General features: G+C 56.8%; 1 protein-coding gene across 1 annotated transcript in view; it reads left to right on the plus strand.

The window, feature by feature from the left end:
- The first annotated feature begins 426 nt into the window (after window positions 1–426).
- CDH22 (cadherin 22) overlaps window positions 427–25,672 on the plus strand; it is a 47,992-nt gene continuing 22,746 nt past the window's right edge. The window contains exons 1-6 of the mRNA XM_068416022.1: window positions 427–651; window positions 5,076–5,370; window positions 11,084–11,203; window positions 20,355–20,522; window positions 21,173–21,360; window positions 22,174–22,427. Of these exons, the coding sequence (XP_068272123.1) occupies window positions 427–651; window positions 5,076–5,370; window positions 11,084–11,203; window positions 20,355–20,522; window positions 21,173–21,360; window positions 22,174–22,427 (1,250 nt within the window). The remainder of the gene's footprint in view (window positions 652–5,075; window positions 5,371–11,083; window positions 11,204–20,354; window positions 20,523–21,172; window positions 21,361–22,173; window positions 22,428–25,672) is intronic.

Below are 25,672 nucleotides of genomic sequence, written 5' to 3' on the forward strand. Positions count from 1 at the left end.
GCGGGTGCCTGTGCCCTGTGCGCCACTGCGGAGCTCCCGGCCCGCAGGCAGGGTGGGCAGCAGCCCGTGGGTGACCCCGCTCCCCAGCGAGACCAGCGGCGGCCGAGCGCGGAGCCCTGCAGCTCTGTCCCCGAGGACCAATGCCAGCTGACAGACTCTTCTCTGGAGACCCAGGAGCAGCCCACGAGGCACCAGCGCTGACTGCTGCCGCGCCAGCAGCGGGCAGTCCAGGACGCCTGTTGTCACAGGTGTGACTCCGTCCTGCCGGGACAGGATTGCTGCGGCTGCAGGACACGGCGTGCAGCGGGGATGGGATGCTCAGCGTTGGCCGGTGAGCCCCATGCTGTGGACTTCCCTCCTTCTCGTCCGTGAAGGATGCTAGTTGCCTGTCCAAAAGCTGCTGCCCATGCAGCCTCCTAGAGTGCAATGGCGAAGGGTCTGCAGGGCTTCTCATGGACCATGCTGCTGCTGTTCTGCACCATCCAGGAGCTGGGGGCCCGGGCTGTGCACGCTGCGGTGGAGGGCCCTGACCTCAGGCAGCTGGGGGACCCTGCGCTGCTGGCCGGCGGGCGAGTGAAGCGTGGCTGGGTCTGGAACCAATTCTTTGTGGTGGAGGAGTACACGGGCACGGAGCCGCTGTACGTGGGCAAGGTAAGGTGACCCTATGTCTCCGTGGGGCTGGCCAAGTCAGTGGCAGAGGAGGGCTTGCTGGCAGCACGGCCGAGCCTGGCGGGGGAGAGGGCCTGCAAGAAGGTTGCTCACGGGGTCCTGGCTAGAGAAGCACTCTGTGGGCTGCGGTGGCAGGAGCCGGTTGATGTGCTGCCAGAGGCTGTAGGGCAGGAGCACCCCAGAATTCACATCTGTGTTCTTCCAGTTGTGGGCTTCCTCTGGTGTTTGGGGTGGGTGCGAGAAGGGGTGCAGCTCTGGGTGTCGTGGGGGCAGCGGGGAAGGCTCAGCCCCATCTCTGTGGGAGGACCTGCCGGGCTGGGCCAGCTGGGCGGGCATCTGCTCATGCTGGTCCCTGACGTGTCTTGGGAGCCAAAGTGCTGCTGTAGCACCAAGGCCTTTCCTGCCTCAGCAGTTGCTGCCATAGGTGCAACCCTGCCTTCCTGAAGATGGTCCATCCCTGGTCCTGAGCCCTTTCAGCATGGGGATAACGTGCTGGGTTTTGTTTTGTGGCCCCTCCCTGTGGCTCCCTCCTGGTCCTGGACACGCCGTGCTCTATTGGACCTGCAGGCTGCGGCGGCAGTTTCCCAGCTGATTATCTCTGCAGCGTGGGGCTGGCAGAGCAGATGTCCCGCTCTAGTTGTGGCACGGAAATCCTGCTCTTGTTTGTGGCCAGAGCGAGGTTGTTGCAGGATTTCTGTATCTCAGGCTGGCCTGCGCAGTGTGGTGTGGAGGGTGCTTGGCGTGGGTGTGCGGGGCTTGGAGGGACCCCGAGGGCCAGCGCTGGTGACAGAGCTTTCCTGGGGCTTGCCAGGAGCTGTGCCCATCAGCCCTGCGGGCACCCCTGGGTGCCGGCAGGAGCTGCGCTGTGTTACGGTGCCGCTGCCAGGGCCAGACCCTCGCTGGGCTCTGCGCAGGCCGTGGCACCCCGGGGATGGGCGCTGGGAGCTTTCGGAGGATGTGTTGTTTGTGTACTGATGAAGGCAGTGCTGGCTGTTGGGACCACCCAGAGCAGGGTACTGCCCGCCAGGGAGAGCTGCCCTGTGCGCACGGGCTCTCCCAAAGGAGGGTGCTCGTGCAGCAGGGCTGCCTGATGGCCTCAGGCGTCTGGTCATGAGTCTGGAGGAGGCTCGAAAATGGGCTCCTTGGCTAGAGGCCAGCTGGGATTTCAGGGTGATTTGTGTCCGTTTCAGCAGACACTCGAAAGCCGCACTCCTCGGCCACGACGCTCGATGCATTTACAGCTAATTCACAGCTCCCCTGGGTCTTGACTCGAAGCATCAGGCCCTGTCAAGCTCCAGAGGTAGCCTAGCAACTGCCTCGGCTCCGAAACGAACCAGGAACCTACAACTAACCCATTTTACAGCCCCTCTCCACATCATTCACCACATCACCCACCCCGCTCGCAATAAACAGCCAGCCTGCACTGGGAACCATTCCCTGTGAATATTGCTCCCGAGGGCTGAAAGCAGCTTTTCCCTGGGCCGGGGGAAGCCGGGGCGGCTGCCCGGGCGGCCCCGCTGCCGGGCGCTGTGCCAGCCCCGCGGTGCGGCCTGCGGGTCCGGAGCCTTCCTGCCCGGGGACCCCCGCTCCCCGCGGCGTGCCTGGGGCTCGCCCTCCCCGGACACCTCCTGCACACCTACGTGTGCTTTCCGAGGGGCTGATACCGCTTCCATAAAATCTGGGTTCTCTAGCTAATCCTTCTTCTGAACTGTAATTTCCCCTGAGGCCACTGTCAGTTTGATGTGGATTTCTTTGGGTTTTTTAAATAGAATTATGGGGTCAGCACTAGTTACCAACTTCTGCATGTGGACAGATCTATTTTAGATAGAGGAGAGGATTAAAGGGAAAAAAGCAGATTTAATTAAGTTGCTAATATTTAAAGAAAATTGATGAACTCGGGCTTTATGAGTTGGAGCAAACAGAGTGTGCCTTTATTACGGGCTAGTTTTTATTTGATTTTCTTTCTTTTCCACCCCAAGAGTCATTTTTTATTTGTGTATCTGTGCTTTCTGTTTAATCGCTTTCAATAAGGAATGTGCACCTCTGTTCACATTTAATTTTTATTTAATTATTAGTAAGTAATTAGTGGCTTTGTAAAATTCCTGGTTGTAGCTTTTTAGGACAAGGAAACTATTTTCTAGTTTAACAGACTGAACAGATGAGCTTTCTGTCCAGCTTCGGGGCGGCCCCGGCTGCTGCAGACACTTGTGCGTGGCTGGGGGAGCCGAGCCGCTGGCGGGGGATGCCCTGGGCTCCCAGGGTGCAGCGGGGCTCTGCGCCGTGCCAGGGCTGCCCACGGCTCCCCTGCCGTGCCCGGGTCTGGGGGTCCCCTGGGGCGCAGCGGAGCCCTGCACCGTGCCAGGGCTGCCAGCCTCGCTCGCCGGCCGTGCCCGGGGGCCGGGGGTCCCCAAGTCTGTGCGGGAGCGTGGTGCTCCCAGAGCCTGCCCTCTCCAACGGGGAGGTCGGGCAGGAGGGAGCATCCCTGGGCCATGGCCTGGGCCTGTGGCATCCCCTCTGAGGTCCGCAGGCTGTTATCCCGCCCTCCCCGTTAGTTGTTGTTCAGTCAAGCAGCACAGATTGAGCTCTCTTAATCTTCCCTTGTAAATCAACCTCTGCAGCCCCTTGAGCCCGGGCTCCGTTTTATTGCCAGCGTTCCAGTTTGGAGGGGTTCTGGTGTCTGCTCCCAGCAGCCAGCGATGAGCAAATATGTAAAGAGGGTTTGCTGAGAGCCCGGTGTGCTGCTGGGAAGAGGTGCTGGGTGGTTTATCCCTGGGCTAATTATTAATTGCCAGCCTGGTGTTCAGCAGCAAAACACGGGTTTCTGTTACCTGCGCTGTACAGACCAGGTGCACCTTTTCTTTCGAAGAACCTTGATCTCAAGCGGAGCAGTAGCGAACGTTAGGGAGGGGATTGTAAAGTGGAGAGGGGCCAGCAAGCGGGCCAGCAGCCAGCAGGGAGGGCTGGGGCAGGACGGCCAGGACAGCAGGCTCCCGCAGACCACCCTATCCCATCCCACCCCATCCCGGCTGCCGCGGTGGTCCCAGGGCACTGCTGGGCTCACAGCCCCACTTGCTAGCTGAGGGCAGGGCTCCTTCCCAGGAGAGCCCCCGGGAGACGGTTCACCATGGGCAGTAGTATGTAAATATTGTGTAAAATGCATTGAATTGTCCAACGTGTGGGGCCCTCACTCATGAAATAAATATATAAACTGTATCTAACAAGACAAATACAATGAAGGCGTCATAAAAAAGAGGCAGCTCTGGTATAAATTCTTGCTGGTAGAGCTGTATGTCTGAAAGGTGGATTATAGAACTGCAGTTTGGAAGATTGAATGGCCCATAAACATTTTCATATTTCATTAGCTGATTAATGGATGGCTTTTTTCTTTTTTGGGGGGGGGGACACGACTTTGCTGATTCTAAGCAGAAATTGTAGGAAGCAAATGAAAGCAGCTGATGAAGCCTTTCCAGGGGCCTGTCCCGTTATGGATTGTCCCAATTAATGCCTGTGCTGCTCTCCGTCAAGATGCATTCTGCCTGTCCAGTTACTGTTAATAGATTTCTCATAAGTGGCTGGATTGTAAAAACCTCATAACTCAGTTTAATGCTACCGATAAAATTATCTCTGGACGTCTGGCCTGGATTCCAGTCAGCTCCTGGTCTGTGGGGAGCTGCTGTTTACCCTTTCTTTTCCTAATTTCAAACGTTGTCTTAATTAGAAAATGAAGTGGGGATTGGCTACAAAAGCCTCTTCCCCAGTTTGCCACGTTCTCCTGCAGGCTTTGCTCAGGTGGGGGCTCTGGGTGTGAGGTGTGAGGGGCCGACCCCCCCACTACTACTAGATGTGCAGTGAGTGCGAGAGCTCTCGGGCAGGGAGACTTGTCAGCTGTGGCTGGGGCAGAGCGGGTGGATGCGGGGGGCTTTGGGCAGCTGGCGGGTGGATGGGACAGATGCTGGCGGGGAGCTGCCTTTACACCCCGCTCTGCTGTGCACCTGGGGAGAGGTGATCCTACACTGCCAGGGCCCTGGGTCCTTCCCCACAGGGAAACCTCTTTTTCTGGAGTGCTGCTGAGTTGTCCTTCCCTTTTCCAGCATCCCCTAACCCTTGTGGGGTTTGTCCCCTGGTTTGTGGTGTGGGTGGGTGCTGGCAGGATTGTGATCTGCCCAGTGTGTGGTGGCATAGGCAGGGCTGAAGTTTCAGTTTGTTGGGCCTTCCTCCGTGCACAGGCATTGTCTGGTGCTGCTCTGTGCTGCTCTCCAGTCCAGCAGTAGCAGAGGGAGCAGACGGGCATCACGTGGGGACCGAGGGCACCTTGCACCAGGGGCTCCGCACCCACGCGGTCTCGGCCGTGGGGGCACAGGCACGGCCCCCCAGCCTGCTCTCACCCTCTCCCTCTTTCCTGGCAGATCCACTCGGACTCAGACGAGGGGGACGGCTCCATCAAGTACACTATCTCCGGGGAGGGCGCAGGGACTATCTTCCTCATCGATGAGATCACAGGTGACATCCACGCCACCGAGCGCCTGGACCGGGAGCAGAAAACCTTCTACACGCTGCGGGCTCAGGCCCGCGACCGGCAGACGGACCAGCTGCTGGAGCCCGAGTCAGAGTTCATCATCAAGGTGCAGGACATCAACGACAGTGAGCCACGCTTCCTGGAGGGGCCCTACATCGGCAGCGTGGCTGAGCTGTCCCCCATCGGTAGGTCTCTGGGTGGGTGGAGGTGGGCTGGGAAACCTGCGCCTCTCTCCTCTCAAACCTTGAGCCCGCTGTACCCTGCAAAACCGCCTGCAAATCCCGGGGATTCCAGCTGAGACCAGAGCTAGGGAGCCAAAAGGGAAAAATAAATAAGGTGGCTTAAGGAAAACAAGTGAATAAATCCTCTGAGCTGATTGCCAGCCTGCGGCTGAGCGCTCAGCCTCAGCCCTAAGCCGTGCCCTGGAGACGGGTCGTGGCGGTGCCAGCTGCCCGCTGTGCGTTTACCCTGGGTTTGCACAGCCCCCTCGCTCCCAGGCGCTGGGGGACGGGGGGGACAGCCCGAGCCCTTGCGTGCTGGGGGGCTCGCGGCTGCCTGTGGTTCAGAGTAGCCCGAGTGCTGTTTTTCCCTCCCTCTCTGCCTGTGCCCCGGCCCCTCCTCAGGCGATCCGCTGCTTGGCTGCTCTCCCGTGGTGCCCAGCCATCCCCTTGTGCGTCCCCGCGCAGCACGGCCGAGCCCCTCACCCGGCAGCCAGCCTTCCTCCGAGGGGCCGGGCGTTGTCGGCTGAGATTGGGGAATTCGTGTCCCCTGTGACGGAAGGGGGAGACCAGCAGTGCCAGGAAGGCAGTGAGCGCTGGGAGGGAGAGCACGGGGGGCCGGGGCTGAGCCGCACGGGGGGCTCGGCAGGTCGGGCGGAGTGCTGGGTCAGGGCTCTGGCTCTCCGTGGTTCATGTGCAGTTTATTGCGAGACTGGTGCGTGGCCTCCGTGCAGGTACAGGTGTGCAGGAATTGCCCCCACCAGAGGAGCTGCTGCTGCTTGGATTTCGGTTGACAGATGAAGAACAAGCTCTTCTGAGGCATCCCAAGCTCTCTTTCCTCTTCCATTTACCTGCACAAATCCTTTCCCAAGTCAGAGAGTGACCCCTTGAACTACAGCCACGTGCTTCTGGAGTAATGAAAGACAGCATGTGGGCAGCAAAGCAGGAGGCATCCTGCTCCCAAAGGGAAGAAAGAAATTAAATTAATCTATTTTGCTTTAACAACATTTAAAAAAGAAGGGATTCTCGACTCTGAGTATTAGACAAGGATCCCAGTTCTTTGAAAATCACTAACAATTACGGAGCTGCCTGATCAGACTGATGGGAACAAGACATATCAAAGGAGACAGTCTCTATGCGAAACTGGAGATCAGAGGGAGAAAGAAACATGGTTTCACGACATGAAAGGAGGCGATTCCTGCAAATTAAAATACTCAGAAGTTAAAAGTAGGGAAGTGCTGTGAACGGTGTGGGCTGTGCTTCCAAGCTTCATGCTCAGAGAGGGGAGCTGGAGCCAAGAGCCTGTTCTGTTTTCCAGGCTGATGTCTGCCTGCGACAACCTTGGAGCTGTCTGTAGCCTGGCCATCCCCAGGAGCATAAGGGCTCCTCTGCAGCAGCCTAGCCCTGGAGATGGCCCAGAGCTTCACACAGCATCTTTGAATGGTGCTGCCGCATGGTCCCCTGCAGCATGAATGCAGAGCTGGAGGGTACCCACGTGCTGCTGCAGAAGTCCCCAGCTCCCTCCCAGTTCTCCCTTGGCTTACCAGTGCTTTGCCCAGGAGCAGGTAGTGCAGAGGACAGGATGGACGCATCTTATGCCTTGCATAAACAAGCAAGCCTGAGAATTAGCTTTCTCCTCAACCCTCTGGGGTTCAGCAGCTGCCCTGCCCTCCACTGTGGCTCTGGCGTGGACACAGAGGAGATGGGGCTGGTCATGGACCTGGTGTGTGAAGTTCAGCTCCAGCTGCTGTAGGAAGGGCTGAGGATGCAGGACATGGGGTGCTGCCTGGGCCAGGGAGGCAAAGTTCAGGACTTTCTTATGGGAATTACCCTGCCAGGCCCTGTTTGTGTGGGAGTGCTCTTTTTGTGGCATCAAGGCCGGGTGCAGCTGTGATCATGGCTTTTTTGTGGTTGGTATTGGTGGTGATGTTTGCTGTCTCTGAGCTGGACAGATAATCCCCCCTAGAGCTGAGGGGTGTTTTCATAGGAGTCGATGGGGAGCATGCCTGGCTGCCCTCCTGAGTGCGGATGGAGGTGATGCGCTGTACTGGCTGAGCAGGGGCAGGCAGGCTGGGCAGCTTGGGGAGAGCTTGGATTACCTGTTAGTGCATCAAGATCAAGGTCAAAGCCTGGGAACCTGCTGGTGAACCTGCCTGGTCTCAGCTCCGTTTGGGTGCAGATGTTTTCCCGGATCCCCAGTGTTTCTGGCTCAGCTGGGCTCTCTGTTGGGGCAGGGGCTGGGCTGGGGCCGCCCCAGCGGGCTGGGCTGCTCTCCAGCTTGGAGCTGGTTTGTGGGGAGCTGTTCATTCCCTGTCTCTGCTCTGACAGCCTTTGCTCTGCGTCCCAGCCTGAAAAGCAAGCAGTGACCCCCTTCTTCTCACGCTGCTGCCTTCACAGACCTCGCTGGGGTTGTGCTTGGGGCTGCCACGTGGGTGGTTTCCCTTCTCACTCGTGGCAGCCATCAGCCACAGCTCCCCATCCCTGCCAAGAGCATAGTCCCAGCTCCCGGAGGTGGGTACCTTCCTGGGGCATGAAGAGGAATAAAACAAATATGGTCAGATCCGCTCTGTGACAGCAGGAGCAGATCAAAAGACATTATTTGCATAATGAAGGAGTACTAATTGGGAGGGAAAGTCATTGGATTTCATAGTGTCTAAGAGGGACTAACAGATGAGAGCTGCACAAACTCTCGCAGAGTAGCTGGGAGTGCTTTGCGACACACCTGCCCCTTGCTCTGCGCTGGGACCAGGGCAGCACGTTCTGGTAGTGACAGCATACGTGCTGCTTGGGGCTGTGAGACGAGGTCAGGGTGAGCTAAGGGCCTCTTTGTTCCAGGATCTCGTCCTGACAGGGGCCGAAGTGGATGCTTATGGAGGAGGAGGAACAGCACCACAGCGTGTGTGATGCTCCTCTTAATACTCTCCAAAAAGAGAGATCACTCCGAAATGAAGGGTCTAGTACCGGAGGAAGAGATCTGGAGCTGCAGAACAAGGTAGGATGGGACCCAGCCAACTGCCTGGGAACTGCAGGAGCTTCACCTTGTAACAGGAGATGCTAAAATTAGCGGTGTTTTGGGCTGCCTTCCTGAGCCCCCTGGGGTCTGCTTAACAGCTGTCTGCCGCACACAGGCATGAGCCCAAATCCAGCATGCGGTGCCTCCTGCCAGACTCCATTGGGTGCGCAGAGTGGGTGCTGCAGCCCAGAGCTCGCTTCTGGGCTGTCTGGGGAGTGTGCAGAGCCTGGAGTGAGGGACATGCTAGGAAATGTGCATCCTTTCATCAGAACATCACTCCTCCTTTGGTGCATTTTGCTCTCCTTATTTCTCTGTGTGGCACCAACTCCAGATTAGAGACGATTTGGCTGTACAGACAAAAACCTCGGGTCAAGCCCTGACTCTAGCACAAAGCTGGCTGAATGCAGAAGTGATTACTGTGAAGAGAAATTGTTTAATCTCCATGCTGGAAGCAAAGGACAATACTTAGTTAAACGTGCAGGCAGTCTGATCTTTTTTCCTTGATGGAAAGTGCTCAAAACACTTGCGTGCATCTGGAAGCTGCTGGGGCAGCAAGCAGCTGGGGCTTGCCCTGCCTGTTGGTCCTCAGTGAGTGTATCCCTTCCCCATCAGCACTGCACCCTGTCATGGTGCAAGCTCCAAGCCCCTGCCCTGCTCGCACCCTCTCTACGCGCAGTCTGCGGAGCGCCAGGGTCTGTGTCCCCTTCCACACCCAGCCCCGCGGGCGCTCTGTGGCCCCAGCAAGGGCTGTCGGGGAGGATTGCTCTGGAAGGGGGGGTCTTGGCCCCACTGTCCTCTGTGGGGAAACAGTTTGATCTGCCGTGCCGGATCGCACCTTTGCAGCAGGAGAGGAAGAGATGGAGTTGTGCAATGGCAGGCAGGAGAAGGAGGAGGCAGGACAGGCTCTTGCAAGGAAATGCAGCAATAGTATTTCTTAAACAGTTGTTTGGGAGGCAGGGAGCTCCTGTTGCTGTGGTGTAATCTGGACGTGCCTGGCAGGGATGCGCCATAACTTTGCTGGAGACGGCGAAGCATAAATAAGTCGACTCGAACTAGCTTGTTGCTGAAGACGGATGAGGGGGATTCTCATGTTATCAGCAGAGCTGCAGCTCTGAGAAAGATGGCCAGGGAAAATGAAAAGCAACCATGGTAACTGCTCGTTTTCTTCAGCGAACACCCTTTCCAGGAGATCAGAAGCGAACTGGACTGGGGGAGTGTGTGTATCCCAGCTGCTCACAGCAGCATTGTTGTCTCCGCTGTCTCATCTCCTGCCCGAGTCCAGGCTGGGTGGGTGCAGAAGCGCCCTGGCTGCCTGGCTTGCCTGCAGGCTGTGGGCTTGTGGTCTCCTGACAGGGGAAGACTGGAGCTCGTCATCCGTCTGGGTGGTTCCAGCTCCATTTCTGCCCACTGTGATGTGGCAACAGAGGCTGCTTCTGACTGTGTGTGCCTCAGGTGTTTGGGAATGTAATGGGTCTACACTCGGAAGCTGACAGCTAGTAGTAAGCCTGGCTCTGGGTTATTTGTGGCATGAGTCTAGCCAAGACCAGCCTGTGAGGTTGTCTCTGCAGGATATGGATGGATGAACTGCAGAACAGAAGAGTTTCTGGAGCAGAGTGTTGTACCTCTGGTCCTCAGCTGGTGGCACAGTGCACCCTAAGAGGTGCGTGAGGCAGAGCAGGGCTGCTGGATGCAGCAGTGTGGGCTGTGAAATGCTCTCTCCTGGCCCCTTCAGTCTGGGCTGCTCTTGTGCTCTGGAGTCCTCTCTGAAGCCACACCTACCTTTTATCTGCAGTCATTGCTGGGGGATCTTGTGCATTATAAATTACTGGCTTCTCTGACAGCCTTGTCAGCTCTTGGCCCTGGCAGTACCTTGCAACAGGGAGTGTCCCAGTTGGTTTGATCTCTCCTGTGAGCAGCTCAGGGCTCTTCTCCCTGTCCTGCACCTCATCCCACCAGAGAGGTGACTGGTGCCAGTGCTTGACCTCCAGCGCAGGGATGCTCCGAGCCTGGTGCTAGAGGTGGAACTGGGCAGCCTGTCCTCACAGGTCTTTGGTCACATTGTCTCCTTTCTCAGAGGTGTCTGTAGGTAGGATTAGGCCTCCCCTCCTTCCTCCCTTCTGCTCTCTCTGTAGATCTCAGCCCCTTTGCTCCTGGCCCCATTCTCATGTCCTATGTCCAGCTTTTGTCAAATTGAACATGATGTCAAATTAAAGCCATCACAGGGACAGTTGGAGTGAAGCACCCAGTTTAATGAGGCAGCACTGAAGATCAATAACTTAATTGCAGACACTTGATGGACTTTTATCCAATTTATAGTCCTCCTGCCCTGCTACGTGTAGAGCATGAGGACGTGGTGCTGTGTCTGGCTCTGGGCAAGCAAAAAGCCTTTGCCATGGCTGTCGTCCCTTTGCAGGTCTGTCTGCTGCAGAGACGTGGCCACTCTGCAGGACAAAAGGGGCGTTTGCAGCAGGGTCTGGAGTCGGCTCTCAGGCCGTTGTGGGGAGGCAATGCTGCATTTGTACCCAGCTGCTCTTCTTTCCATCAGCACGTGCGAGTGATCGGTGTTGGCCCCTGCTCTCCTGTTCTGCTAGCCCCTGGCCCCGAGGTTTGCGTTGCTCTTCTCACCTCATCTCTGACTTTTTGTTCTCCTCCTTGTCCCTGCTGCAGGCACCTCTGTGATGCAGGTGATGGCATCGGATGCTGATGACCCCACATACGGGAGCAGTGCCCGGGTCGTCTACAGTGTGCTGGAGGGTGAGCAGCACTTCACTGTGGACAGTAAAACAGGTGAGCAGCACCCGGCTGGGCCGGGGCCGTCCGGGCGGGCGTCGGGAGACCCGACCGTGGCCACCCGTCCGGCATCTGTCCAGTGCCCGGCTGCGTGCCAGCGGGCCTGCGCCTGGGTGCTGGGGTACCCGTGCCGTGGGCGTTACTGGGTGCTGGAGAGGAAGCCAGACAGCCCTGCAGGCTGCTGCCCACTCCCTGCAGCAGGCAGCACCGTGGAGCAGGACCTGCTGCTGCCTGTGCCTGCACCGGCCGCAGCTCCTCCGTGTGCTCCCTGCCCAGAGCACGAGTGCACCCGCAGGCACAGAGAATCTCAGTACGAAATGTTTAAGTACTACCAGAGGGGCCTTACCAAGGGCTGCACTGTCACCAGGGCTTTGATTAAAGGTAACACTTTAAATTAAGGATCGGTTTATAAATGTTCTATTAATATTTAATGGCAGAACAGTAGAAGCTGCTCCATTCCTTAATAACTTATAATAGAGCCTGTTGTAAAATGCCTCTGTAATAAATCCCTAGCAGATGATGCCCTGACATACTGGTTAGAGTAGACCATAACCTGGAGATGTTGGGGTATATATTCTCTTTGCCTCCCAGGAGTGTGACTCTCATTACCCTTAATGGGAGCCTTGCAAGCTTTCTAAGAGGGGAAGACACTCAAATGCTAATAAGAGGTATTTAAGGCACAAGGCATGCAGCAAAGAACCCACAGCGTAATGAAAAATTGTCAAAGGACACGCAGGCTGGGTAGCTGCAGCTCTTGTTGGAAAGCTGGACAGCAAAGTCCTCCCTCCCACCATAGCTGAACTGCAGTGACACAGGCTGAGCTCAACCCCTGGACTGCAGTGCCAAGTCCCTGTCAGGCTGATCTGTGTCTGTGCGAACAGCTATTTTCTAAGGCTGTTTTTACGTAAGTCAGAGTGAAATTTGTTCGGAGGCTCTGGTGCAAGGAGAGTGTAAGGAAGGTACGTGTGCCTGAGCCTCTGCATCTCTGAAACCACGCACCTCCTGACAACCGGTCTGGCGCGTGTGGCCAAGCCGGTCACAGCCCTGGCTGTGCCACCAGCCCTGGCTGCCGTTGCGGGAGAGCTCCCACCTGGGCAGCTCCTGAGCACGCCTGGCAGCAGAGCGGGGTGCGCGGTGGAAGGGGCCGTTGTCTGGACAGAGGCTGGTGCAGTGGGGAGTGCACAGGAACAAGCTTGGGGCTGCACCCACTCCTGGCCCACCAGCTGCTGCCCCTGGGCTTTCTTTTCTCCCAGATTTGCTTTGTTTTACTGGTGGGGGGGGACAAGGGGGGAGATGGATGAACAATCTGCTAAACATGGAAAATTCAGGTGCGTGTGAGATCCTGTTAATCTGAGACAGCTTTGTGTGAGTGGAAGCCTGGCTGCTGGAATGAGGAGGGACCACTGAGAGCAAAATGCACAAGCCAGGACGTGCAGAGGCTCAGCTTCCTGCAACAGCATTAATGCTCCGTACTAAGGCATAAACTAAAATGTGCCCTGTGGGACTGTGGTGAGAATTAATGTCACTCTGGGAATCCAAGCTTCTTGATTCCTTGACTTTTTGTGTCTTAGTTCTCAAGCTGGTTGTTTCGTACACCGCGGGTGTTGATTTACTGTTCTACTTGTGGTTCATAAAAGCAAAACTGCTGACAGCCTGCAGCAGAGTCCTCGGCCCCCCTTGAGCGCGTCTGTTTCCAGAATATCTGACCGCCAAAGCAGGTGCCGGGGCTGGCTCCTTGGGTGCTGTCTGAGCTGCGAAGAGCCTTTCGTCGCTGCCTGGCCTGGGCTCCAAGACGGGGTGTGCAGCTCTGCCCGCTGGCTGCCCCCGTCGCGGCCACAGCCCGTCTGGTGACGCCGGCATGACCCGCGTGCCCTGCTGCTGGCACTGGCCTGTGGGACACACTGCTGGGGGCAGCGGGCACAGGGCTGGCAGTGCCGAGGGGGACGGTGTTGCATCGTGTCTCTTCGGTCCTGGCCAGGAGCCAGCACATCCACCCAAGCAAATCCCATCCCGCTCCCACTCTGCACTTGAATGTGTTTTTAGTGCTTCACATGGGAGCCCCGGCGTGGCTGCCCTGGGCGGCCTGCCTCCTGCCCTGAGCGTAAGATTTAATTATCCGTAGCAGCAGCATGGCTCTCAGAGCCACCAGGGTTATTAACGGCCATAAAAAGAACCATAAAAACCTGGCATGTTACATTTCTTATAATATATGGTAATGAAGAACAATTTGTTTTCCTTCTCCGCCTTTTCTTGCAGGTCCATACATGCACGTGCTCCTTGCCTGAGCCTGTGACTCCTTCCAGCACGGGTTCCCTCTTCCTTCCTTGCCTTTACAACCAGGTCTTTTTGCACTGTCCTTCGTAGCGTAGGTGTTGCACGTACAAGTGTGGTTTGCACGCTTGAGTACAGGATATGGGCTGTGTGTAGGTTGCATCTGTTGTTGGATGTTACTAGCTGTAGTATTCAGCTGGCACGTCAGGTGTGATGGACCTTTCAGAGGCAGACCCAGACTGTCTGGGTGCCATGCCATGCCAAGTCATACCACTCAATAACCCCTGAGCTCCCATAGTGTCTCAGCTGTCATTTTGGAGGGGGACGAGCAACTAAATGGCCCCACTGGAATAGTGGGAGCTGCAGCACGGCATTTGCTGGTGTCTGCAAAGCTATGGAGAATGATTCCAGTTCCCACTGTGGTGAATAGGGGTGAAGAAAAAGCACAGCTGATGCACATGAGCTTTTCTTTCTTTCATGTACACCAGCCACTCCCTCTCGTGCTTTGAGAACTAAGTTTCAGACACTGAAACTGTCTGTGGGTTTGTGTTGTGTACCCCAAATCGGGTCCCAGAACCTACCCGGCATGTGTTGAAGGTCTAGGCTGGCTTTTTTTGGTGTATGAGTGGGGAGCTTTCTATGTGCAAGCTTTGGAGGCATGACTTTCTGTGCCAGCTGTGAGAATATCCCCTAGGCTCCTTGCAGGAGCCCGCAGGCATTAGCCATATTTAGGCTGTGTGCTGCCCTCCTCGCTGGCTCTCAGCGTGCAGGTGGGGTGCAGCTGCTCTTGGTCTGCGTGTCGCAGCAGGCGAGCGGCGCTGCACGGCTTTGGGGCTGCCCCGTCCCTGCTGGAGGCAGCTGCGCTTGCACAGGAGCCAGCATGTACGTGTGCTTTGCTGCTTCTGCTGGGGAACAGCCACTTCTGCCATCATGGAGGGTGCTGGCTCGGGGTGAGCGTGCCCCGGTCTGCCTGCAGCAGGCTGCTGGCCGGCTGTGAGCCCCAGCTCTGCCCAGCAGGACGCGGGTCGGGAGGTTTAGTGCTAGTTCCTGTTCTAGCTCCGGGAAGTCCATCCTCACAAACCCCCCCTTCTAACTTACACTTTTCAGATGCTGAGATGGGCACAGAGAGCACGTGGCTCCCAGTGCATTTACGTGAGAGGAGAAATCAACGTGCATTTAAAATTGCAGGCCAAATTTTCATGTTGCTTTATATCACCCTGCGCTGTCTGTACCTCTGCAGATTATTCACCTTTATAGGGGCAAAGCTCTTGGGCAGGCGGTTGTGCCTGCCTGCTCGTGCCTGTTCCCGTGTTCTTTGCAATGCCCTTTCTCATCTCTGGCCAGTGTGGCTGGAGACTCGCTGCTGCCTGCGCTCCCTGCCCACAGCCTCGGGAGGAAACCTGGAAACCCCTGACACCCGGAGCGGGGCACAGCCTGGTGCCCTGGGCTCCAGCAGCCTTGTTCATCCCAGGGATATTGGCTGCCACAGAGCAATCACAGCAGGCCAGCATCGGTGGTGTTTTCCTAAAAGCCCAGCTTGTCAGTTTGGGGGAGTGCGTGGGAATCTTACTTTTTTCTGAAAGGAAGAGGTTGTTCTTAAAATCTGTCATTCTGCTGTATGCAGGGAACAGGCAGGAGGCTCAGAAGGCTAATTGAAATGCAGTCTGGTATTTATGACCGCTTAAACGCTCCTGAGTTCTAAAGCCTGTCTCGTGGTGTGGAGTCTTAGCCGGTGAGGGCTTAGAGGTACTTGTGCCAGGGAGAGCAGGACAAGAAATACGGGCCTGCTGGGATGAAGTTGATGGTTTTTTGTGGGCAGTCATTAGTTGTTTCATCCTTACGTGTCAGCCCTAGTGCCGGGGTAGTAAGGGTGGGCTGGGAGAGGAGTTGTTGCTGGGAACGTGCTGCACCGGGCTGACGAATGGCCGGATCTGTGCGGTGCAGCGGCGGGAGGCAGGACGTGTTTCTCTGCTCTTGCCAGTTTGTTAAAAATGCTCCTCGGTGCCTGGAAACACCGATATCGGCGTGTGCGTGTTTGTGCGCTCATGGGTTTACGCAGGTCTGTGCCCCATCCCAGCAGCTTGTTCATCAGAGCTGTGCACAGGGACGGGGGACTCTGAGTACGGGTGAGGAGGGTCTGTGGGGAAGCCAGGCTTATTGGTGATTGCAGTCACTGCTGGGTGCTCCTCTCTGAGCAGTGGCTCTGTCTCTGCGGGTGGAGGGCTGGCCTCCTCCAGGATGTCTGACTCAAGCAGTACTTGTGTCTTGGCAGGTACATTGGTATCGCTGTGACCCTGCAGGCAGGTGTGGGCACAGGTGAGGAACCTGCAGCCACCCCTGGGCTGAGGCAGAGATCTGTTTGCTTTAACTGACCAAGCTGCTGAGAGGAATGAATCTGTTTTATCCAGCTAAATAGGAGGGGATAGAGAAGACAGATCCAGACTTTTCTCAGGCATGCGCAGTAAAAAGACACAAATGGCAGGAAGAGAAAACTTGTCACCGTGAAGGTGGTTTTTCCATCCTTGGAGATACTCAAAACCTGACTGGACGTGGCCCTGAGTCATCTCATCTGCCTTTGAAGACCACCTGCTTTGAGCTGTAGCTGGACCAGGGACCTCCTGAGGATACGTCCATGTATGTTACTCCACGACTTTCTGGCTTCGCGCTTCGCGGCAGGGAGCGTGTTGCTCCTGACTGCCCTCAGCTGGAAGGTGCCTTGTCCAGAGGGTCTCTGAGGATGTGGATATCTGGCTAGAAGTGTCTGAGAGCAGAGAAAAGCCCATAACGATGGGATTCCTGGAAGGCAGTTACCTGCTGAGTGCTTTGTCCTGCTTTGTTTTTATCACCCAAAGAGTGTCTGCTGTTTGAGCAGATTTGATGGTATTTATGTGATGCTCTAAGTGTCCCTTGCCTGGTAATTATACTGATTAATCTGGATCATGCCGGAAAGCCACATATGCCTTGTGCCAGAGGATATGCCACCATGCGTCTGTATTATTCAACTATAACTGATGCTGACAAGAGGTAGGGAGATGAGTCTGAGCTGGAGGTTGTTCTTGCTTTGTTAGCAGTGTCCGGGAAGGACAAAGAGTGGCAGTTTTTCTGGCTGGAAAGAAGGAGAATCCTGGGAGATGATAGCGAGGACGTTTCCATGTTCTGCGTACAGCAGTGAAGGTCCCTGCCTCTTCTGTGTCTGCGCCCTGAGAACAGGCCTGCCACCGTCGCTTGCTGCTGCTTTTGCAATGTCCCTTGGGGTCAGGTTTTGGGAGCAGAGGCTATCCTGGCTCTAGGAGATGGGACCATGCCACTTTGCTGCTGGTGGGTGTTTATGACCGTGCTCATAGTGCCATATTCAAGGAGTTGGTGTGGAGTATGCTTGGAGACCCTGAGACCATTTGACCACTAGCAAATGGTAAGTGGTACCTTAGGCTAAAAGACAAAACCAGCCTGACCCTTGGGGTGGTAGCCTGGTGTGGTCCATGCGACTTCAGGGGGAATGGCTTTCTCGGTGACAATCCTGCTGGGGCTCTCGGGGGCCTGGGGCAGTTCATCTGCATGAGACCCCCACTTCTGCAGGCTGGTCTGGACGAACAGTGTGCGTCTTGGCAGGAGGTGGTTTCTGCTCACAGTCTGCACCCCCCTCAAAGACAAGGATTTTGTCTGCGTCGTGCCGCTAGAAGGATCTGAGCCGGCTGGGGCCGTTTGTCTGCGCTGCTCTGCACATGCCAGGTGGCCTGGACTTGCTCCCTGCTGGGGCGGGTGACCTTGGAGGTGTTCTGGGAAGCGCCTGAGCACTTTCCTCCCGTCTTGCGTGGCGCATTATGAGCTATATCATTACGAGCAGCTCAGTTAAGTCATTACAGCGTTGGTGAATGCATGAGCTTTTTCCCTCTTATCCCATTCATCACTATTGTGCTGACATGAATCATTTTCATTATAAAATGCTTCAGACCCCGTTAATTAACAGAATTGCTTAAATTTCAATGAGATAGTGCGTGCCCAGAAATAACGGGTTTGTATTCATAGCGGAGTGGCAGGAGAGGCCTATAAGCACGACCAGCTGATGCCAGGCCCGTGCAGCCCTGGGGAAATGGTGCTTGTGCAAGGCCGGTCCTGCCCGCTCCGGACAGGGTGCTGCAGTTCTCGCTGGGACGCGTGCCTGGAGGTGCGTTCATCGCTCCCTTGTCCCTGCGCCCTCAGCCCCTTTGGGTGAGGTGGGCTGGGACTCCTGGTCAAATGGCTTCCTCTGAACAGGCCCAGGCTGAAGGAGGGAGCCGGTGCAGACCCTGGCCCCTTTGCAGGGCGAACACCCGCTGTCTTCCTGTGGAGGGGCTGGATGCTCCCTGGCAGAAACCCTGCAGTGCTCTCTGCTGCGTCTCACCTGTGTGCTGGCCAGGAGCATGGACCTTAGTGATGGAGCCGTAGAAGGACTGAGGGTTACCTGAGTGTGTAAACAGGCAGATGCTGGAAGTGCTCGAGAGATGCTGGGTGAGACGGAGCCTCCTCTCGATTCACGGGGCTGAAGGCAGTGGGCATCCAGGTAATTGCAGAACTGAAGTGGCAGAGGGACAAGGGAAGGTGGGTTAAATTGTGCCTATCCATGAGCACTGGGGAGCTGCGAGAATCTGGAACGGTGGTTATGTCTTTATAATAAATCCTAACAATGATAATCATCGGAATAATTGCTAGTTTCAGAAAGCAAGGAGAGATAAATGTCTCCAGAACAGTGTTGCCAGCTCCTGCTGCACCTGTAATGTCAAGCAAAGGAGGGGGGGCGGGCAGGGAAATGTCATCCTCCCAGCTTAGTGGCATTTCTGACTGCCTTTGGGCCACAGCACCAGTGGCTCCTTGGTGCGAGCCTTCCACCGCAGCCTTGGTCAGGCAGCGCACAAGGTCACGCCAGACACGCGAACGGAGAAACTGTGGCAACCTGCTGGCTGTGGAGGGCTAGTGCCTGGAAGCCTCGGGGTATGTCCCTGAAGCCACATCTTGTCTCCTTGCAGCGTGCTGGCACCCAGCTCTCCGCTGTGCTCAGGCTGTGCTGGAGGCTTCCCAGACGTGTCTGCCTGGAGCCAGGTGGCTTGGCCGGCTGCGATGCTCTGCCCCGGCTCGCTCTGTTGCATGCCAGCAAATGTCCTGCGAGTTGCTGAGAGCGACTGGATGATTCCCTGCTTGGCAAGGGAGGAGCTCCTTGTTCCCCCCAGGTCGAGACCCCCCGCTGCACAGCCGGGCAGCCCGCCTGCCCCAGCACCAGGCAGGATTACTGGTGAAACAAAGCGAAGAGGGATTTTGCATTCACAGTAGGAGGAGGTAAAGCTGACAGTTAAACAGAAAAGCCTGGAAGAGAGAGCAATGACAGAAACAGAAAACAGCGTCTAAATCTGTGGGAATGTCAAGAAACTGAGCTGGAGGGGATTTCAGGCTGATTCCTGGCTGTTCCGGGGAGATGCTGGTACAGTGGCACTGGGAATGTGCCGCTAATCCTTGTACCCATGAACACGATCGTGTGTGCCCCTGGTGCTGCCTCAGGGCAGGGTAATTTCTTCTTTCATTCTCAAAGAATTTCTTCTCTGCTTTGTTTCCATGTAAATGAAACACCCCTGGCTGACATAAGAAGTTGTAACTTCTGCCACTCACGGGGTTTTCTGGGGTTTACTACCCTTTGTTTCTTGCTTTACATTCCTTTGTATTTTAGTTCTGGTCATTTCCCCAAGCCCAGATGACTCCTGAAGTCCTGTAAACACTTTTTTTTTTTTTTGAAGAGACTAACGTACAGTTTTGTTAAGCTTTAGGGTCTCTAGTGCCCTCTCAGCCCCGGACACAGCATGTGTATCATCTCTACTCTCCTTAGCTTAGAGGGACACTGGAAATGAGGGGTTTGTGCAGACAGACTTTTGGAAATACACTGCCCCCCGCATTCCCCCAATCAAAGGGGGACCCTCCAGAGGCGCCTCTGAAACGGTGCTTGGCACTGGGAGCACCGACGTCGTTGGCCGTGCTGCGGCAGGCTGGCTCCTGCCTGGGCAGGTGGCAAGCGGGCTGCTGCAGGTCTGTGCCCAAGGCGTGCTGTGGCTCAGCCTGGCCTTTGCACAACCTTTCTGTGCTGGCCCCGTCACAGCCCCGCACTGTCCTCTCCTCCCATGCCCCTGGCCCCCACGAGTCCTTCACCCGGGCTCCTGGCCTCCCTGGGAGAGGTACGAGCCTCCTCCGAGCTGGAGTTTGGCCCTGTCAGAGCTCGTGGCAGCCCGCAGGAGAAGCGGCAGTCAGGAACCTTTCATGCAGAATGCCTGCGAATTGTCCACGGAGACTTGCTGGGATCAGGTTGGGCCTGTGGCCATTCCTGGGCTCTGGGGGCATTTCCAGGATGTTTCTGCCTGGCTGACAAGCCCCTGGGCTTGTTCTTCTCTCCAGAGCCCTTTCCTCCCCTCGGTTGGCGTTTGCGTACACGATCTCTGTGAAGGCTGCAGAAGGGTTTGCTCCCCATCGCCCAGCAGATGTTGTTTGTTGTTGCCAGCAACGTGCTCCTGTGGCAGAGGCGGCCAGCAGCACCCGGGGCTGCGTTAGGAAGAGCATCGCCAGCAGCTGAGGGACGTGACCCATCCCTTGGGCTCAGCACTGGTGAGATGACGCGAGTGCTGTGTCTGGTTCTGGGCTGCCAAATACAGGAGACCTGGGCGTACCGGAGTGAGAGGGAAGGACAGTGAAGACTGGTGAAGTGTTGGAGCATCTGCTGTATGCAGAGAGGCTGGGAGATGTAGCTGATCCTGCCTAGAGCTGGGGCTTGGACAGGGTGATCTCCAGCACCCCAGTCCAGCCTCACCCTGTCTGTGGATGCTCTGTGACCTGCCTGTGCTCACGGTGTCCTGCCGGTTCCCAGGTGTGATCCGGACAGCCGTGGCTGACCTGGACCGCGAGACGCAGGACCGCTACGAGGTGGTGATCCGTGCAACGGACATGGCGGGACAGCTGGGTGGCCTGTCTGGATCCACCACGGTCACCATCGTAGTCACCGACGTCAATGACAACCCACCACGCTTCCCTCAGAGTGAGTCCTGACAGCGGTGGGGGGTGAGTGCTGGCCCTTGTGCTGGCCTGGCCCTGCTGGCTGCTGCGCCAGAGCCCGGCACACTCTGCCCCAACGTGAGGCACCGTGACGCTGCCCAGCTCACGGGCAGCAGCCTGGTCACGGGACAGCTCTGTTTTCCAAGCCACTGCTAGTGGCCTGTGGCTGAAGCTTGTGTCTTCTCTGGGACTGTCCCCAAACGAGGATCCTGCTGCCAGGAGTGGGCTGTGCAATCTGCAGCACACACTGGCAGCGTGTGGCTGGCAGACCCCAAATGCTGCTGCAGCTGGAGGAGGCTCAGGTCTCTAGCTGCATCTTCGAGAAATTAGAAGTGGTAAAGTGCGAAGAATCAGGGAACACTGATTGCAGGGCAGTGTCCATGCAGAGAAATCGGCCCTTACTTCCCCCGGCACCTTGAAACATCAGTGCCCCCCAAGTATCTTCCCTCAGCCCTTGTCTTTGGCTGGGGTGTGTGTTTCTCCTGGTAGGGCATTCTGGGCTGTAGACACTGGTAGCGTCTGAGCAGCCCTCGTAGTCCAAGGGTGCCCCCAGGGAGGTGTGGGAAGGGCTGTACCAGGCTGCAGGGAGTTCAAAGGCAGAAGCAGTGACTCTGGTACCTTTTTCTCCTCCAGAGATGTATCAGTTCAGCATTGTTGAAACTGCCCCTGTGGGCACTGCCATCGGGAGGGTGAAGGCAGAGGACTCTGACGTCGGGGAGAACACGGACATGACGTATCAGGTGAAGGATGAGGAAGGGGTGGAGATGTTCAAAGTCACCACGGACAGCAATACCCAGGAGGCTGTCATCACAGTACAGAAGGTGAGAGATGAGGAAAGCTGGTTGGGTAGGGAGGGCACGGGTCTCTAGGAGGGCCCTTCCTTCGGGGACTCCTGCTGCTGCATTTGAGTTGAAATAAATGCTCCTCTGAGTGCTGCTCTAGCAGTAGCAGTTGCATTTTTGTGCCACAGGTCCAGGGAGAGACCTGCCTCTGTCCTGCCTGGATGGCAAAGTGCAGCCCTGTGTCTGGGAGGGAAGGCTGACCAGCAGCAGCAGCGCGGTGCCTGCGGGAGCCCGCGCAGGGCAGCTCCCAGGGGCAGCGAAGGGGCGAGCTGTGCGTGGGTGACGCCGTGCACAGGGCTGGGGAGACGCGTGCTTGAGCTGCTATTGACAGCACCTGTTAGGGGAGAAACATGCCCACCTAATTCCTATACCTGACCACCAGCACTTTGGCTGTGTCTGCTTTTGGTGGCAAAAACAATCAAGCAAATGCTTGATGCGGGCGAGAAAGAACGATTGTTCACCAAGGCCACTGTGTTCAGCTTGCCTGCCCTGCAGAAGTGATCGCAGGGTGATGAATGGTCAGAACTGCTCACGTGCAGCACGCAGTGTGCTCTCTTCCCCGTGGATCCCGGCTGCCCACAGCTGGGAGCTGCGGAGGGAGTGGGCTGGAGGCTTCCCCTTCCTCCTGCCCCCCTCGGTGTGGGCAGGGCAGAGCAGGAGAGCTCCCAGCCTCCCGCGGAGGTGCTGCCTGGGGAGCGGGTGGCTTTAGCGCTGCCCCATGTCTCGGTGAAGGAAGGGGCAGCGGGGGGGCTCCTCGGGCTGGCTATGGTTAACCCTCTCCTCTTGTTCCAGCCTCTCGACTACGAGTCGAAGAAAGTGCACACTGTCGTGGTGGAGGCCCTCAACAAGTTCGTGGATCCCCGGTTCGTGGACCTGGGCACCTTCCGGGACCAGGCCATTGTGCGGGTCTCGGTGCTGGATGTCGACGAGCCCCCGGAGTTCCGGCCCCCCTCCAACCTGATGGAGGTCCAGGAGGATGCGCACATCGGCTCTGTCGTGGGGGTGGTCACCGCCCTCGACCCGGACACAGCGAACCATCCCGTCCGGTAAAGCAGCCGCCTAAACCTCGCGTCACCTTCCTTCCAGCAGCGGGCGTGGGGTCACCTGCAAGGGCTGGACGTGGCCGGGGGGGGCTCGTGGCCATGGCTGGGGCAGAGGAGGGGGGGGGGCAGTGTGGGTGAAGGTGACAAGTGCTGCACGCGTGGCCAAGCACGTGAGCATGCCCTGTGGGACAGGCAGCTGGCAGGCGAGGGGCAGCCTGTGCACAAGCAGGAGCAGCCATCCACAGGTGACAGATACGTCACTGGCAAGTGACGGGTTTGTGAGTGGCAAGGGAGTGTTGGGGAAGGTGGCTGGGTGATGCTTGCCTGTCCCCGCTGCTGACAGCGAGGCATCCACAATGGTGCCAGGGGAGTGACCAGAAATGACAGGAGGGCAGGGATGAAGGGTGACAAATGAGGTGAGGCTCAGGAGGTGTGGAGACAGAGCTTGGCTGTGTGTGCGTGCGTGTGTGCACCGGGATCAAAGATCAGAGGAGGTTATATTTGGGCAGGCAGCATAATCCAGGCAGCAGCTTATCTGCACAGGACATTTCCTATTTCCATTTAATTTGTGGCTTAAGAGATTGTTACCTTGTTAAATTGTTATTACCTAAGGCGCAAAGCAGCCTTCTGGCTCTGCCAACTGGCCTGAGTTGCGAGCGGTTGGGTTGGAAAGCTGGTGTTCAGAAAACATCCTCGATGTGTGGAAAATTTCCTTGAAATGTGTGTTCTTGTGCCAGGTGACGGCAGGGCTGCAGAGCCGCTCACTTCAAAGGAGCAGCGGTGGCTTTGCCTTTGAGAGCTCTGCGGGGAACTCTTCCCAGGCAGCGATAAACTGGGACGCAGCAGGGGCAGGGACGTGAGATGGGGAAGGACGTGGCCAGGGAGGGCTCAGTTACGGTCCTGATTCCGTTCGATGACATCCCCGCGTAGCTGCTCGGGGTGCTGAGCTCCAGTGCTGTGCAGGCGTGGGGAACGCGCTGGTTCAAGATGGAGTGAGGGGTATCTCCAAATCTTCATGGAAATGAAGATTGAGATGTTTAGGAAAGCTCAGAGAAGAAATTACGCATGGAAAGCTGCCATCTACAGATGCCTGGCAGCCGGCAGAGTGTTGTATCAGAGCCGGATGCAGAAAGTTGTCTTTGGGGTGAAAGGGAATGAAATCGGCCTTGGCCCGCCAGGACCCAGAACTGTGTGTGGGTGTTGCACCACTTGCTCCGGTCGGTGCTGTCTGTTCGATGTGCTCTCAAAGCACCTCTGCTCACCTTGTCACGGGGCTGGGTTCATTCTTTGTGGCCTGCCCTGAGCGCGTGGCTGTTGGCTCATGCTCTTCAGGTGTGTGCAGTCTGTGTGCACGTCTGTGTGTGTGTACGTGTGTGCAGGCGCTTTTTCACTTGGCTGCTTCTAGCAGTGCTACAGAACATAGATTTTATTTTCTGATCTGTAATTGTAGGAAAGGGCCTTGGGGACAGAACTATTCTTATTCTCGTTTTTTTCTTGTTCTTTGTGCTGCTTCCCCGTGGAGCTTGTTGCATCGTTTGCAGACAGAACAAAAGCAAGCAGAGGAGGGAGGCTTTCTGCTGCTGTGCAGAAGGTGATGGGGACTTGGAGCAGAAACAAGCAGATTCAAGTACTCAGCAGGAGCAAGAGGGTTAGAGCCCAAACTTTGCTACACAAGTGTCTCTCTTACAGCAAGCTTAGTGCCAGACAAGGCAATGCCTCGTGCTCAGGCACGAGGGCCCAGCCAACAGGACTCCCAGGCATCTGCTGCAGCTTGGGAATTGCAGTGTGTTTTCCCTTGTCAGGCTTAATGCATTCAAATATGTGTCCTCCCTCCAGCTATCCCCGGGCAGGTAGCTCACCCTGCATCCCCCATGCTCCCCTGTGGCTTTGGGTCTCCATCCGTCCGTCTCTCCACTCCCCTCTGTTCTTGCAGTGCCTGCTGTCACGAGCAGTGGCAGCTCCGACCCTTGTGACCCTCCCTTGGCGCTTGCCTGGGGAGTGCGGGTGGGGGAGACGTCCCTGCATTTTAACATGGACCAAGTGAACATGCAAGTTTGTATCAGTCACGTTGATGTGGCACTAGTGCAGGAGGAAGGTGCTGTTGGATCTCTCCTGCTTTCCCGTCCTCTGGCTAGCCAGGTAATTTAATAAAATGCTTTGCCATGTAGGCAGCTGTTCACAGCCTCAGAGCGGTGCACAAACATTAATGCAAGCATCCTGCAGCACCCTGTCAGGACGTGACACTAACCCATCAGCAGGAGCCGGCAGTAAGTCACCTCGCATTTCAAGCGTGCTACTCCAAAGCACAGTCACGAGAAGCCAGCACTTGTACTTCACCTCTGATACGTTAGAGAGCAGCTGGTCCTGACAGCATGACCAGTGTTTGATCCTCAGCTCCTTGAAGCTGGTGTGAACCCTTTCAAGTTGCTGCAGTTCAGTGGATCCCTTTAACTTCCTGATCCTCGTCTGCTAGAGGTGGGAGCAGAGACATGGCTGTGTTTCTGCGGTGGCTGCTGTCTCCTGGACTCTGGTCTGGGTGTTGGCTCTGCCCTGTAAATAGGGGAGAGCCACAACCTTCTGTCACGACGAGATGCGCTCTCCCCTTGAGGCAGGGAAGAACAAGGATTGCCAGAGACAGCAGAGCAAAAATCAGCTCTGTCAGCATTTCCAGGTCCTGCTGACACCAGGCTGCCAGTAACGAGGTTTGGGAAGTATATTTAGCCAAATGGGAAAGGAGGTGCCCTTGGCTCTTTGTTCTCATCCCCAGGGCAGCGCAAACAGGGCTGTGTGGCTCCGGCTGCACCATCTAGCCCGAAGCAGCTGCTGGAGGCACATTTCAGCCTGGCGCTCCCCTGCCCTCCTGGGCTTGTCCCACAAGGATGTGGCCACGTGGTGTGCGAACAAATCCCTTCTGGACGAGCTGGGCTGGGTCGCAGGGTGACCTGTTATGAAGACGTGAGGGGTGGGAGGGCGTCCAGCTCCTCTGTTCTTGGAAAGCATCCTTGAGGCGCTGCTTGCTGCCCCTCTCCCAGCTGCGGGTGGGGGTAGAGCCCCCGGCAGCCGCTTGCCGGGGTGGGAGGAGAGCTGGGGCACAGGGTGCCTGAAGAGCACCCCATCTCTCTGGGTGAGCAGCTCCAGCTTGTGGCTGCTCAGAGGGGGCCACCCTCCCTCCGGCGCCCACGCTGCGAGGCAGGGAGTCCAGCATGGCTGAGGGGCTGCGCGCACCCTCGGGGGAACATGAAAACCCA

This window comes from Nyctibius grandis, chromosome 19, assembly GCF_013368605.1.
Source record: "Nyctibius grandis isolate bNycGra1 chromosome 19, bNycGra1.pri, whole genome shotgun sequence".
In the NCBI taxonomy this organism is placed as follows: domain Eukaryota; kingdom Metazoa; phylum Chordata; class Aves; order Nyctibiiformes; family Nyctibiidae; genus Nyctibius; species Nyctibius grandis.